At 42.3% G+C, this 14,802-nt stretch overlaps 1 protein-coding gene across 2 annotated transcripts; it reads right to left on the bottom strand.

Moving 5' to 3' along the window:
• Positions 1 to 1,642: 1,642 nt before the first annotated feature.
• rbm6 (RNA binding motif protein 6) lies at positions 1,643 to 14,647 on the bottom strand. 2 transcript variants are annotated; one of them, XM_077528520.1, is made up of 22 exons: positions 14,495 to 14,647; positions 13,175 to 13,224; positions 11,248 to 12,703; positions 11,011 to 11,100; positions 10,822 to 10,891; positions 9,991 to 10,064; positions 7,150 to 7,224; positions 6,474 to 6,765; positions 6,230 to 6,387; positions 6,038 to 6,141; positions 5,864 to 5,933; positions 5,683 to 5,787; positions 5,500 to 5,599; positions 4,865 to 4,962; positions 4,187 to 4,489; positions 3,967 to 4,116; positions 3,827 to 3,892; positions 3,025 to 3,258; positions 2,874 to 2,948; positions 2,523 to 2,671; positions 2,126 to 2,177; positions 1,643 to 2,039 (listed from the first exon to the last, which is right to left on the bottom strand). In XM_077528520.1, the coding sequence occupies exons 2-22, from the start codon at positions 13,219 to 13,221 to the stop codon at positions 1,944 to 1,946; spliced, it is 3,864 nt and encodes a 1,287-aa protein (XP_077384646.1). In that variant the 5' UTR covers positions 13,222 to 13,224; positions 14,495 to 14,647; the 3' UTR covers positions 1,643 to 1,943. The 2 variants fall into 2 exon arrangements, with proteins under 2 accessions (XP_077384646.1, XP_077384644.1); XM_077528518.1 differs by having other exon boundaries at positions 5,683 to 5,790; positions 14,495 to 14,646.
• Positions 14,648 to 14,802: the final 155 nt, after the last annotated feature.

The following is a 14,802-nucleotide window of genomic DNA, read 5'->3' as shown; positions in this document are numbered from 1 at the left end:
TATATTTTTGGGAGACAATTAATTTGGCCCAAGAAAAATAATGACAAAATCTACAGGAGCGACTTCTTTCCATAACAAACAGCCGAATGATTTTATCGTGTTACAGTCATTACACATTACACACGTTCCCACGGGTCGTCATAACCGGGTCAACGGCATGTTGACAACTTTACTGCCAACAATATGGAAATCTCATCAAATTATTCCCTGCTAAGCACACATGTACCTGTATTGACAGTATGTTATCGTTTCTGCCTTGGCGCTCACTCCACCTAATATTGCATTAAATATTTAATGTGGGCCATTAATAATACACAAGGGTGGAAAACTAAATATGAGAGTAGTCCAACTTCATGAAAAATGAGATTAGCTTGACGTAATATCATAATAACTGTGCCCTATCATTCAATACTTCAATGTTATTATATAAGTGCTTGCATCCAGGTGGGGAAAAAAATTCTCAACCAGGAGTTACTCAATAGCGCACTCCATAGAAATTTAGAAAAAAAATTGCCCCCAGCACCAGTTTCACAAACAGAGACAAAATTGGATGGACAACTGCTTTGATGGATTCCTACTAGGAAATTTGCCTCAATCCAAGCCCAATCTGAAGCAGATATATCTGATATTTTTTGCGAAATTGGGTGGACGTCTATCATGGCCCATGCTAGAAATCGAACAAGATGTCAGACATTTTGTTTTGAAGTAGTCATTTGGCGCGAATAGGCAGAATTCCAAAAGGAAATAGGGGTTAGAGAGCGAGACAGAAAAAAAAAATAACCCCAAGAAGATCTCGTCTTGGCCTTCAAATGCCCTTGGACAAAATGGCCCATGTTCAAGACAAAGGACGGTTGTCAATTTGATGGGAGATTTCCGACACTTGTCGCTTTGAAAGGATCGCGGGCCTCCATTATTTGCAGGTCGCCGTGTCCTGTGGCGACAGTCAAACAAACACAGATTGAGACATGCAGCTTGTCTTTTGTATTTGCATATAAATGAACTATTTATCGCTGACATCCACACGGGTTGAGCTCCACTTTGCTTTTCCTGCCCGAGACTTAAAACTGAATCAGTTGGGGGATGGAACAGGAAAAAGTACAAGATTTCATTTAAACAAAAATAATTTTCATTCCCATTATACACTAGGCACAGACATTTACACTGGATAATTTTGAGTGTTGGATGAAGCGAACATATGGCCATACACTGAAATTTGCTGCCACCTTGTGGTGAGGAGAGTGTACTGTACTTAAGAACTCTTGCAGTATATGCACATGGTTCACAGGGGTCTGGATACAGCGGACCAGTGCATATTTACGGTTCATATAAAATTACCAAGTATTTGGGGGAAACTATGCTCTGTGCTATTTGCAAAAATCGGATTTGTGGTATCTTGACCCCCACCACAAAAAACAAAAAAACAAAACAAAAAAATCCTTGCAAATATTCTCGTGGGGGTCCACTGTGCTTCATCATGTGGCACAAGCGGTCATACTACCCTGCTTACAGTATGTACTTATTTATGCCAAATTGTTTTTGTACAAATATTTATGAAATTGACTTTAGTACATTGTTACTGATAGCATCCAGCAACTAATATGACCAAATTCTTATGCAAAAACATTGAAAATGAGAACAAAACTTTAGTTCAATGTTTTTATGTAGAAAAAAAAAATGCATGTAATACTACATCCACAGACACACACACAAAAAATGAGGACAAGAAATAAAAAAAGTTGAAGCTTTAAAACAAACTTTAACCGTGAGTCTGTGTGGGTTTTTATAATTACAAGTTTATGAAACATGGCCTTCATGAACACCGCCCAAAAAAAACAACTATCATCTTTGTGATGTTTTTTTTTTTTAAGGGCTTGTGTTCACAATATAACAAACGGGCGAGGGAGAAGGTTGTCGGGGTTCTCTTCAAGGTGTCAGGGCTGAGGTCACTCCAGTTCCTTAAAGCGTGCAAACATGGCCTTGCGCACTGCTTGTTTGTAGGTGGCGTGGTCCCAAGCGACGTGCTCTTTCTTCTGGCGTCTCTGTGGACATCGGTTCAAAACTGGTGTAAATAAGGAGAGAGACAGTGCATGAAATTACAGGCAGAGAAATAAGACGGCACACTTACGGGTGGCGGTTCGGAGCCCAAACCAGGCCTGTCACTTGCTTTAGTCATCTCCCTATAAGGGCAAAAAAAGAGAAGACATAATGCTGCTTTCTTTTTTATGTAATTCAAAACTGTGTAACTCTTTCACGAGCAGCCATTTTGAAAGAAGATAACTGTTTTAAGAAGACCATTTGGACGTATCTTTCTAGACCCACATAATATACGAGAATTCATATTGCAGAGCAAGGTTACGCTCGAGTAGTATTTAAAAAAAAAATCTATATTTTCCCTTTTCACTGATGACAGCACTACACAGTACACTGTATAACAAAATCCCAAGGCAGTGATGGGAGTAGGGAATGAGTGAAATATTTCCAACAAGTCAACAATAAACAACGGAGGTCGTGTTGAGTCATACCTGGATCCTCCGGCCCAGCTTTTTTTATGATGCTGCTGCTGCTGCTGCTGCTGCTGCTGTTGTTGCTGCTGTTGCTGCTGAGGCTGTTGTTGGTGATGGTGTTTTCTCTTCTTCTGGTCCGATGACCTGACATCTTCCCTGGTGCTCAGCTGTGTGGGGAGCGTTTAGGAGACATTTAGAACACCCTTAACTGGTTGCTAGAAAATCACAGGTCACATATCAACAACCAGCCATTCAGTCATATTCACATCACACCAATAATATTCAATCAACCTAACATGAAAAGCCAAATATGCACTGATGGAACATTCAAACTTCCCAAGATGCTGTTTCATTAAGTTTTTCACTCACTTCTTTTTCCTGGTTCTCCAGCGCCTCCAACTCTTTCTTGGACCTCTTGATCTTCAAGTGGATCTCCATGTTTTGCTGAGAGCACGACCGAGCGTTAAAAAGAGACCACACCATGGACGGCGCTAGCAATGCAAGCGAGGCAGTACGGTACTTTGTGAAGGTCCGAAAGTTGCTGGTGGCGAACGAGTGCGTCCTTGTTGGGGAATTGTCTTCTGCATAGCAAGCAGGCCATCTTCTTCCAGTCCGTCAGCTTGTCCTCGCGCTCGACGGGCGGCGCTTTGCTGACGTGGCCGCCGCGTGCCACTTCGTCCTTTTCCTCCTCCACCTCCTCGTCGCTTCCGGCGGCGTAGTCTGACGCCAGCATGCCCAAGGAGCCCATCGGTCGCTGTTGACACACAACACGTGTTAAAACCATGTGCTGACGTGGGGAAAAAAAAATAGTTTAAAGTGAACACCCTCTTTTTGTTTTATCATTCTATAGCGCAGATTTTTCTGGGTTTTTACAGTATACATGGAGGGCTGGGCGATATGGCCCAAAATTCATATCAAAACATTAATTGCATGCTTTCACCATATATCACAACATAAAACCAATGGTAAAAATATTTTAAAAGTAAGAATTTGTTAAATGAATAATTTCTGAATAGGTTAATTGTTGCTTTGTCCATTAGAGAAGCCAAATTGATAAAATAACAATAAAAGACATGAATCATTTTTTTATTTGTGCAAATCTCAAGTTAGAATTAAATGTTAGCACAACTTAGTGCAAAATAGTGCAAACAAAAAATACAGCTGATTTTCAAATGAAAACACTGTACAACTGCTTTTCAATTCAGTTCAGTCGTTCCAAGTGCACATACAGGCAGCTGTTCGTAATTGAACAATACCACTGATGGGTCTGCAATATAACTCCCATGATGAACAGGCGGTCACTCCACCTGAAGTCTCCTTACCTTTGACTTTTCATCTTTTTTAACTGGAAGGGGAGGCTTCTTGAAGAGTTCCTCACTGCCTGAATTCTGTGGGCACAAAACTACGTAAACGACATGAAAGTAACGGGATGTAAAGCTTGGCGGATGCGCGTTCTCCTAACCTTCCTTTCAAAGACGGCAAACCCTGCATCAGCCGACTTGGATTGCTTCCTGTCATCGTCCACGCTGCCTTTCAGCACCGGTGACGGGGAACGCACGCACTCCTTTTGCCGGTTTTGGATCTTGGCCCAGCGCTCCATATCCTTCATGATCTGAACAACAAAAACATTCATTTAGCCACTCATTTTCTTATACGTAAACATTTTTAAAAACAACAACCACCTTGACAGCAGCGATACTTTTTGGCTTCTCGTCCCTTCTTGGCGAGTCGTCATCATCTTTCTTCTCAGGAGACGGACTTTCATGGCTGTCAGCAGAAACGGGCGGTTGCGTGGTGGGCAGCGGGGGCTCTGAGCGTTTCTTCATGTCCAGAGGAGCGTCAGCAGCCGGGTTGGAAAGAATTGCTTGGTCCTCGGCCGTCATGACCACAGGGATGTGCCCTTGATTGCCTCCGGGGACCGGGACGTACGTCTTTGTTGCCGCATCCCAGTACAGGTATTCTTGGTTCTGAGCATTGTAGAAGTACTACGAACAAACAAATACGTTAGGGTATGACGTTGTTCTGAAATTTTGCTGTCTGGTAAGGATGCACTGATAACCAGTGATCTCAGTGTATATATTGTGGCTCCAAACTTGTGCTCGTGAAAATACTCGAATAATACAACACCTACAGCACTTTATCAGCTTAATATTTTGTGGGAAAGTGGAGTAGGAGCAATGTCAGCTGTGTGATACTTAATCCGTGTACAATTGGAATTTGGAAAAAAAAAAAAAAAAAAGTAATTTCAATTTATTTATTTGGGGGTGGATGGGAAACTATAATCGCAGAATAAACAAATCCCCACTTAAAAAATAAAAAAATAAAAATAAAAATCGGCCCATCATGTCTTGTATACTCACTCGAGAGCCAGGGTCATAGTACAGGGTGGTCTCTGGGTCATAGTAGAAGCCAGACGTGGCATCGTACAAGTAACTTGACGTATCATGCGTATCAGGATCTGAAAGGGTTATGACAAATACTTTTTTTTTTTACTGATGAACATGTGTAACCTATCTAAATCTAAACCTAATCTAAATTATTTCTGTGACAGGCTGCTTTCTGTACTGTAAACAGAATTTGTCACGTTTTTGTGTAAACCAGTTTCTTGCAACTGTATTTTGTTCGTAAGCATTGGAATTAAGTCATTTTTGGATCAAATCATTCAATTTCTTTATTTACAGGGGTGCCTTATCGGCAGAGTTCCGTTCCTACAATGACGGTGTGAATTTCAAAGGTTAGTCAGAGAGTAACCCTTTAGCATGAATGTGGAGGTGGCTGGTCTGTAAACGGCTCGCAGTGAATGAGTTAATGTGCAAGAATTTCATAAAGAACCACTCAAACTGCCCATTCTCAATACATGGGTAAAATTAATAACCATTGAGTGGTTATTAAGCTTGAAGTGTGACCATTAAGTAATTACACACCACTGTGCTAGTGACTATGTTGGCTGCATACTGTTAGATGCCAGTTTTAAGTGTGCTAGAGATGTTCTTACCATAGGATTGACTGGTAGTAGCGGCAGCATCGCCAGCCACATGATCTCCAGTCGCCGGGTAGGACGGCTCCACAGCATGACTGGCATCATAGTCACCTCCCTGCGAGGTGAGGTGTTATAAGAAATCGACCAGTACCTTTGAGAGAGCACCCAGTTTTAACATAAAGCACTTAATGCACCTACCTGGCTAATATTGGCATCTGCTGACAGAGGTGGGTTACTGCTACCAGTGCCACCCATTCCGGGAGGTGGCTGCATGAAGGGTTGCGGTTGGGGGTAAAACGGCTGCTGCTGAGAGGCCAGAGGGAATAATCACCTGACAGGACTGATAGTCTCCATCACTCTAAACAAGAGCACGACTGACCTCCATTGTGCTGCATGCGAGTCGATAGTCTGGAGTAGAACTGTTTGGCTTGTCAAACTCCCTTCTGAAACTAGAACAGGCAGATAAGGAATGAAGTGAAAGCGCATCTATCGTAAGCAATAGTGGCTGGTGTGCACAGTGTGATGAATAACAAAATATGAGCAGATGACTTACCCCTGGTTCTTGAGGGGTTTTGCAACCTCCGCGTACACTCTGACTCCGTCAATAAAAAGGGAATTGGGCTTGGTGATGAGTAGGTCCACTAAGCGTGTCACTTGCTACAAAACAAATGAAGACTTGCTACACAAATTGTAGATGTATATTGAACAAAGAGTACGTAATGCGTGCCGATTGCACTAAAGGCACCTCATGGGAGTCCATGTCAACAAAGCAGAAGCACTTTGCTCCGGGTGTCTTGGCCTTGATTAGTCGAACGTTTCTCTCATCCAGATAAGCAAACGGATCCAAGGCCTTGAGAATGGCCTCTACTGTTGTGGTGGGCTTGATGTTTTTTATGATCATGGCTGTTCGGGCAAGCAAAGAGTGCAGTTATAAAAATGAACAACAGACTATTCCAATGCTTTTACGGCTAGAGGGCAAGCACACATACTTTTACTGTCCTTAAAGACCGATTTGGACTGATGGGCATTGTAGTGAGGGGAGTTTTGGTTGCCCCAAGACTCGTCTTGCATCTCACTTTCCTGCTGCTGAAACTGCTGGTCCACCTGCTGCTGCCAGGCCTCTGGAGTGAGGTCAGAGTTGCGCTGCCACTGGCTGGGAGGCAGCGGCTCGGCGAGGCCTGTAGGCGTGGACCCGTTTTGGCTGGACTCAAATTCTTTTGATGGCTGATCGGGTGTAGACAACTGTGACTCCTGTGGTGGAGGCAAGGTGTGATGGGATTCCTTTGTCACAAAAAGAAGGGGAGGGGGTTAACTATCACATTTTAAACAGCATGAAGTTTTTTTGTCTTCCTTTTTAATAATTATTTTTATTATTTTAAACTTCCTTATGCTAAATGTTTTAAAGTTTTCTAAATAATGTTTTAATATTGTCATTGTATGTTCTTTTAGTAAATTTTGTAACATACTTTTATTTACTCTTCTTCCTCAGAATGTTAAGTTACTGTGTTTGTTAATGCTTAGGTGTTGTCTTTCCTTGCGTAAAGCACATTGAGTTGCCTTGTATATGAAATGTGCTATACAAATAAACTTGCCTTGTCTTGCCTATAGACCAGCATTCAAGCCCGGTTATCCTAAATGTCATATTCCAACCTTCACAGTACTTACATTAACACTTCTTTCACTGTCAACTGGATGAGAGTAGCTAATGGAAACTGTTCTAGTGCCAACCTTGAGGGAACCCTGCAACAAGAGCACAAATACGCAATCAAAATAAGCCATTAAAATGGTCGATAATGCCTAAAATAAGACCAGTGACACCCAAAATGCACTGTGGCATGGGCACTTAGGTTGGTACACTGATCCAAGGGCCGCTACCATCCTTGAGACGACAATAAGCCCCACTCGAGTAAACTACACTATTGTGGTAGCTACAAGCAGAGGCTGCATGTATTGATTATTGTCATACTAAATGAACCCCATAACTGTTTCAGTCAAATGAGCCATTGTGATATGATATTCCAGACAACTAAGTCAAACCATCACAGCCTCAAGCTGTCCTCTTCATATTGCACGTTCTGTCTGACCATCAATCTAAAACCCCAAATGGCAGACTTCATGATAGAGAGCAAATTCTCAAAGACAGAAACTGGAAGACCGCTTTGCTTATTCGTCTTTACCGCTAATTCAACTGACGACATTTGAGGATTCAAGCCACAGGTTGCTAACAACATGCCATTCCCATACCCACGAACACATCGACACTGAGAAAAGCAACCACATCTTTTGCAAGCGTCCGCATTTAAGTTGAAAAACTAGTCACTACAAAAAAAACAAAAAAACAAAAAAAAAAATCCAAAAGGTGAATTTATGCAGAGAAAGCATATTGCACAAGCTCTATTCTACGAAGTGACCATTTGGATCTTGAACGAAATTGACACTACAAAAAAAAAAAAAAAAAAAAAAAATTAAATTTTTTTTTCCCTTGCTGAACATAAGGATAAAAATTAGAAAAATGGCAGCACCAAACAATTAGGTAAAAATTCAATCCATTCCTGTGGTTCCCCACTTGTCTTAAGATAGGAGAGCAAGTCCCAGACAGTGCATTCCATGTATCACCATGTTCAATCGACAGAAAAGAAGCTGAAACACAAAGAGGCCACGTTCCGTAGTTTGACCACTTCCATCAGATACTACAACTCCCATGAAAAAATTATGAAGTGGTTATACAAAGAAGAATCAGAAACTGAACACAAGAGAAACAAAAGCGTCACCAGCCACTTCTGGGAATATTTCACATTAGACCGGATTGAGCATATACTGTAGGCTATATATGTTTTTTATGTATATAATCAAGGCTTAGTGCTATTCGTATGGTAATTCCTTGAAAGACGCCGAGATATTTCCCTCTGAAGCACATATGTTGTCTCCATCACTTTAGGAAAATTCCAGAGAACCAAAAGATATGAGAAACAAAGGGCTATTTTAAAGCCATTTTTCAAAGTTCATCGCCAAGTCGTTGGGCCTCGCCATGAACATTCAAAAAGATCCACCATGAAAAACCCAAAGCATCATTGAACCATCTTGTGGTTCAAACAATACTTCACCACTCCTAAGAAAGACTAGTGATTCTAGACCAGAACATTTTCCACACAACCTCAATTGAAATAGAATCCCCATTTCCCACAGACCAGTCAAACCGAAGTGCTCTTCTCATGTGTTTAATTAAATAAGGGACAAGCGTAACAGTGAGCACAATAACAAAGACACTAAGGATCACGATGATAGTCCAGTTGCCGTCAATTATTTGATGGCATTGATATTTGTCTTCAACTGCCAACTCCCGGTTTCACCTCTAAACAAGCTTGCTCACTAATTTCCCCCATCGTCCCAGTTTGCAATGTTGGAACAACTGAAAGGGAGAAGATCTTGCCCTGCGTCTGCGGACAAAACTAGTTGTGACATTAAACGTCCATTTTCCCATTAAAGTGGTGAATGATCAACCATCGCTTGTCTGTACAGTATAGTATTGTCTGTATTTTCATTGTTACAGGAGGACGTTTGGTAAATTCACTGACATGACAGCTAGCATTAAGCAGATGCCTTTTCAGATGGACATTGAGAGCACTTGTGTTCTTATTATATTTGAGGATACACATGCATATTTTGCAAGCAACTGTGCAAGCATTTTTTTTTTACTAGAATAGCTCCATGCACTTGGAAGCACTGACGCTAGTTTGCAATGCCCACCAACCACCTGTTGATTTCAGCAAAGCATCTGGGATGCTATTGCCAAATCATGCTATTGGAGAATAATTGACTTCACGTTAGAATGCTCTAACCAGCTAATGGCAACAGATGTTTGTTAACAGATCGCTCAATGACAAGGGGAGCTTAATAGTCCATTTATAGTGGCGCTAGTTTAAAAAAAAAAAAAGAAAAACACGCCTTGCTTGGTAACCTACCATTGGTAAAATTGGGTCACCATTATTCGCAGTCATTACAACTAATAAATATTTAGACGTACAACCATCCCGTTTAAACCTGAATCGGATCGCGTTAGGGATAGTTTTAGATAATCTGAAGGAATAACTCAACAAATAAACTTCAATTTTTGGAATTTTGTTTCTGGGCACATCCCACCGGGGACGACCCAGGACACGCTGTAGAGATGTAGCCTGCAAACGCCACATTACTGCAGTAGAGCTTGAAAAAGTGGCTGTGGATGTTAAAGTTGCTGCCCCCACGACCCCACCCCGCATAAGCGGAAGAAAATGGATGGATGGATAGATGGATCGATCGACTTTGGGAATTCAAATTCTGTCAGACATTTGTTGGGGTTTATAGAACAACAATGACTGATCCCTCGAGCTCTGTAGTCCAAGAACTAGGAAAGCAAAGCCCACTCCCTCCCCAATTGTCTTCGTCCCCATTCTACTAATTGCCCTCTCGACCCCTCGTAATCCTGTTGGGAGAGGCGGCCTTGGTCGAGTGACGAGGATAGGCCACCTTGTTGGACTCCATGAAGCGGACTGCATCCTCGACGTTTAAAAACTCCACATAGGCCGTATCGTAGCTGTAACCTGGGGACAGCATTTGAAATACAGATGGGTTTTTGTTAGTCAGTTCCAGTAAGCACAGTCAGGCCGCTATAACACAAGAAGAGAGCAGTGCGTTAACACATCGGAATGATTGAATATTTCTCTGCGAGAGAACTCCACTAAGATACTGTACCTTCTCGGGAACACTGCGTATTTACGGGTTTTATGCTAGTCCATCTTCCGATAGCAGATTCTTTGGCAGGGTAAGCTTTTAAAAAGCCTTAACACGTAAGGGACATTTCAATAGCGGTGACTGACCACTTATGTAGCGGTTGCCATGGCTACAGAAATATGTGGTATTTGTGTTTATTTCATTTTGTAACATTTGGGCAAAGCCAAAAAAAAAAAAAAAACGGTACCGAGGAGTATGCCCACAACAATATTCACTTTTCAAAGGTCTGACAAAAGGACCTACGTAAATGTCTCTGAAGGACACATACACACACACGCACACATGAATCCCTCCCACTCACAGTTTCACAGTGAGTTCCTGCAAATGCTGGCAATGGCCCAACATTCCCAGACATGGCAAAAGATGGGGTTACAGACTTTAAAGACCACCACCCTCCCCTCCCCTCTTCGTAACTGATCGAGGATCACACAGGCCAAAGACAACAAAAGCAACCACGAAGAATAAATAAGGAAGCGTGCGGAGGTGCCAACGTCGAAAGAGCGTAAAATCGAGGGACATGTAAGCGATCGATTGCCCCAAACAGTTCCACAAGTTCACAGTCTTTACCTGGGACAACGTTTTTAATCTTCATCCCTGGTTGTGGCACCCCATCTGGCAGCGTAATGGCACCAAGAATCTGTAGACACAAAAATAAGGCAAACACGCTCAAGCACCTCAACATAAGTAGCTTCAAGTAAGGTAAAAAATAAAAATAAAAAACTAAATCTCCAAAAATGGATGAGTGTGTTTGCTTACCTGCTCCATCGTAGCAGTCTTTGGAATGCCAGTTATAGATATTGTTGTGGAGACTTTGCTTTCCAATGACACACTCCTATAATCTTGATCCTTTTACACACGTGTCCAACAAAATCCGTTATAACCAAAATACAAAGCATGACGGATGAGAATCATCGATCTAGAGTTCTAAAGGACTGTGCAGAAGTGATCATTTATAAGTCGTTTATTAATTTTAGTCAGTAAAAACAGGCTTACCTTAGAACCAGATGCAGTGAATGGTGGAGGCACGACTGGTTTGGGTTCTTCAACTGGTGGTGGTCCCTGAAGACCCCCCTGTTTGTACTCAAACATCCTTCCAGAAGCTGTCCTGTAATCGATGTCTCTGTAGTCTTGGTCCTTGCTTTGAAAATCTTCCAGTTCTGCTACCTTGCCCATAGTCTGTTCTTCACTACGTGTAATATCGTTAAGTCCTGTAAAACTGTCATTTGGCTCGATAGTCTCATGAGTTGGCTGGTTCTTGTGGTACTTTTCCCCAAGATTGGATTTGTTCTGACTCTGTTCTGAGTCTCTTTCTTTGAGCCAACGATTACTCTCATTTCCTCTCCCTGGAGTGGTAGAAGGGGGAGTTCCTTTTTGGGGAGAGTTTCTACCAAGCATAGGGCGATCCATTTTAGCGAAGTGATCACCGCGAGCGAAGCGGACATCTTTCCCCGTAAAGTCAATAGGCGGTCTGTCCCTGTCAACAAATGCTGGTGGATCTCGACTGGTCGCATCTCTCCTAAACCCTGCTGGATAGGTGGGCTCAGAAGCACCTTCCATTCCTTCATCTAAGAGAGGGGGTTTATCCTTTTGTCGGCTTTTCCATTCCTCTGCAAGAGTCATCTCTTCACCACTCCTATAGTCGGTAAGGGGGCTATCACTCGATTCCGGATCTTTATCAATTCTGGACTGGTCATCTGGACCCTTGAAGTCAGATCTCTGTGATCCACTAACATCGGCAGGCATGCCAGCCCTGTCCATTGGAGGGGCATCATTTCCAAATCTCAAAGGAGAGCGCTCCCTGTCTTGGAATTCAGGCAGCTGACCAGGGCGAGCTCTGAAATCCATATCAGATTCAAATCCACCTCTTGGATTAAAAGGCGGTCCTCCTCTTCGATCTATGTCCATCATTCTCCTTTCATGAGGAGGCATGTCCATGTTAAAACGACTGTTATCATCAATGCCCATTGGAGGCCGCATGTCCCTGAAGTTATCATTGTTCTCCATTCTGTCGATGGGAAACCCTCCTCTCCCATCCATGTTGGGATTATTGAAGCGGGACCTATCATCACGAAACATGTCCCTGTCTCTCATGTCCACACATCTGTTGTTTTGCCCCCATGTGGGCCCATCTCTGCCTCCCATATCACATCCTGAGAAACCCGGTGAATTCCTCACATTGTCTCTAAAGTTACTATCAAACTGCCCTCGGAAATTTAAATCCGGACCCGGGCCAGCTCTGAAAAAATCTCTGTCCATCTCTCTACCACGCATATCACGCGGATCCATGTCACGTCCCCACATTGGTGGACCTTCCATTCTTCTCATGTCCATCGGTGGTCGATCTAGAGGACCCATATAGCCCAAGGGTCCCATATTCATCCCATCTCTACCCCAAAAATCAGGCATGGGATGATCTCTTCCTCCAAACATTTCTTCCCGGTGATTACCTCTGTAATAAAGTTGGTAATTGTTAAATGGGAAAAACCAGCAAATTAAGGCTGGATTTACAGGTCAAATGTCCAATTGGAATTTCATGTCTGGATTGGACCGCATTTGTTTTCTTGTTGCTCTCTATTCCATGTTTTTTGCAAGTGACATATAAAATATCTGATATAGATGTGGAAACAATCACTACAAATATGTTCCTTTGCAACTTTTCATATCTGTTTGGTTAAGATTTATAGCAGATGTATTTAACGTGCTAATTTGCGTTATTTCAGCAGAAAAGGGTGTCGATACATCAGTGAGTGGCACATTTCAATTGAGGTACTCGCCAAGTGTTTGTCAATTTTGCAACTATTTGATAGGCATCACATTTTTACGCAAATTTGGAAGAGGCCCAAGCCTCGGAAATCAGGATTTTTCCATCTGAGAGAAAAAGGGCCCAAGCTTCGGATACACCAAATAGCAGTTCATTTACCTAAATGGAGGTCTTCCCCTCTGTCCTTGCCCTCGTCCATCCCACATTTTCTAGAAAGAGTATGACAACAAAAACAAAAATTTTATGAAGATCTGAATCTTGACAAACATTGCTGATTCAGCTGACATATTTAATTAAGTACAGCCAATTTGCAATTCACGGCATGCAATTCTCATGAATTTTCCTGCAGTTCACAAATTAAACTATCAGCTGAAAAACACAATTATTTGTGCATTTTCATGTATCTTTTTATGCTGTTTCTGTCAAGCTCGAAGATGCCACCCAAACATCCTACTCCTCCTCAGGCAGACATATTTTAGCAGAGTAGTAGCTAACCTAACGTTAGTACTGGCAAATTGCTGTGTGATGGAAGATTCCACTCCAGGTCTGACAAGCAGGTGAGGCGCCTTGTGGGTTGTTGTTGGGAAAAATCCTGATGTAAACATCTCAAAACCCTCATCATAACCATCAGAGCAGGGTTATCAGGGACTAGGATACATTTTGCATCAACAAATTCTAGTGATAAAAAAAAACAAAAAAAACAAAACCAAAACATACAGAGTGGGAATCAAACTTGTTACCTAATACTTTCGGGGCGACCGCACTAACCATTTAGCTGCGAGGTGGTACACATTCACTGGCGCAGAATTAGGTACATGTACTACATGTAGTTCTCGCGAGATTTACGGTAAAGTAGTGCTAGGTGGCAAAAATAACCACCGCATACGTTTAACACACAATCTGTAGGACATTTATTCATAAAAATAACGTAAGACGAGTTTAATTAAAATATTTAAGTGTTTTCACATCAAAATGTGGGATTGACTGTTTTCGCAATTTCATCTTTATCCCGAAACCCTGAGGGTTCACGGCACATTACAAGTGGACGTTGCTATAATGGGAGTGCCGCTTAAGTTATATTTATGGGGGTGGTGGGGGTTTAAAAAAAAGAAAAAGAAAAAAAGAAGTCTGCTCACGTCAATCAATGACTGGTTACATGCTTTGCTACCAGAGGGCCAAAAAAGGCCCGCTAACATTGTATAAGGCTATCCACGCGTAGGCGAACCTACCCAAACGCCACCAATTCGAACGGGATTAGAAGGTAATATTCGCGTGGTGTATATACGATAATATATACACATTCAACTAACTAATTTATAAACGCTGAAACGTAGCGAGGCGGCCAGTGTTAGCATTAGCTTGGCAGCCTCCGCTCAACGCTTAGCTCCTTAAGCTACGCCGTTCACGTTCCTAAATATAAAGACCACCCGCGACATTTCTGCTTATGTCGACTCATTTTATTGATTATTATGGACCCACCTCGGCCGCTCTGAAGGATTGTCGTAGTCGTAAACGAACTCCGCAAAAGGCAGACGGCGACAACTTGGTACCAAGACTGACAACGGCAAGAACCTATGGCGAGTCACGTGACTGACAGTCGCAGCAGACTTCCGGTGTTGTCGTAGGGGGTCCTCAGGTCACGTCATTGCTAGGTGAACGACCGAGTCCCAGTTGTCGACCATTTGACAAATGTCTCTCTGTTCGTCCGTCAGTATCTATCTATCTATCTATCTATCTATCTATCTATCTATCTATCTATCTATCTATCTATCTATCTATCTATCTAT

This window comes from Festucalex cinctus, chromosome 8 (assembly GCF_051991245.1).
Source record: "Festucalex cinctus isolate MCC-2025b chromosome 8, RoL_Fcin_1.0, whole genome shotgun sequence".
In the NCBI taxonomy this organism is placed as follows: domain Eukaryota; kingdom Metazoa; phylum Chordata; class Actinopteri; order Syngnathiformes; family Syngnathidae; genus Festucalex; species Festucalex cinctus.
Note: the sequence above shows the minus strand (reverse complement) of the source record. Positions and strands in the feature narration are given on the sequence as shown.

Excerpts from the sequence above, each read along its gene's own strand:
- rbm6 (XM_077528518.1), bottom strand. The coding sequence starts at position 13,221 with ATGTGGGATGGACGAGGGCAAGGACAGAGGGGAAGACCTCCATTTAG. Across the intron at positions 7,225-9,990 it reads GCTTCATGGAGTCCAACAAG|GGTTCCCTCAAGGTTGGCAC; the intron begins GTGGCCTATCCT and ends CTCTTGTTGCAG. Across the intron at positions 4,490-4,864 it reads ACTATGACCCTGGCTCTCGA|TACTTCTACAATGCTCAGAA; the intron begins GTGAGTATACAA and ends GTTTGTTCGTAG.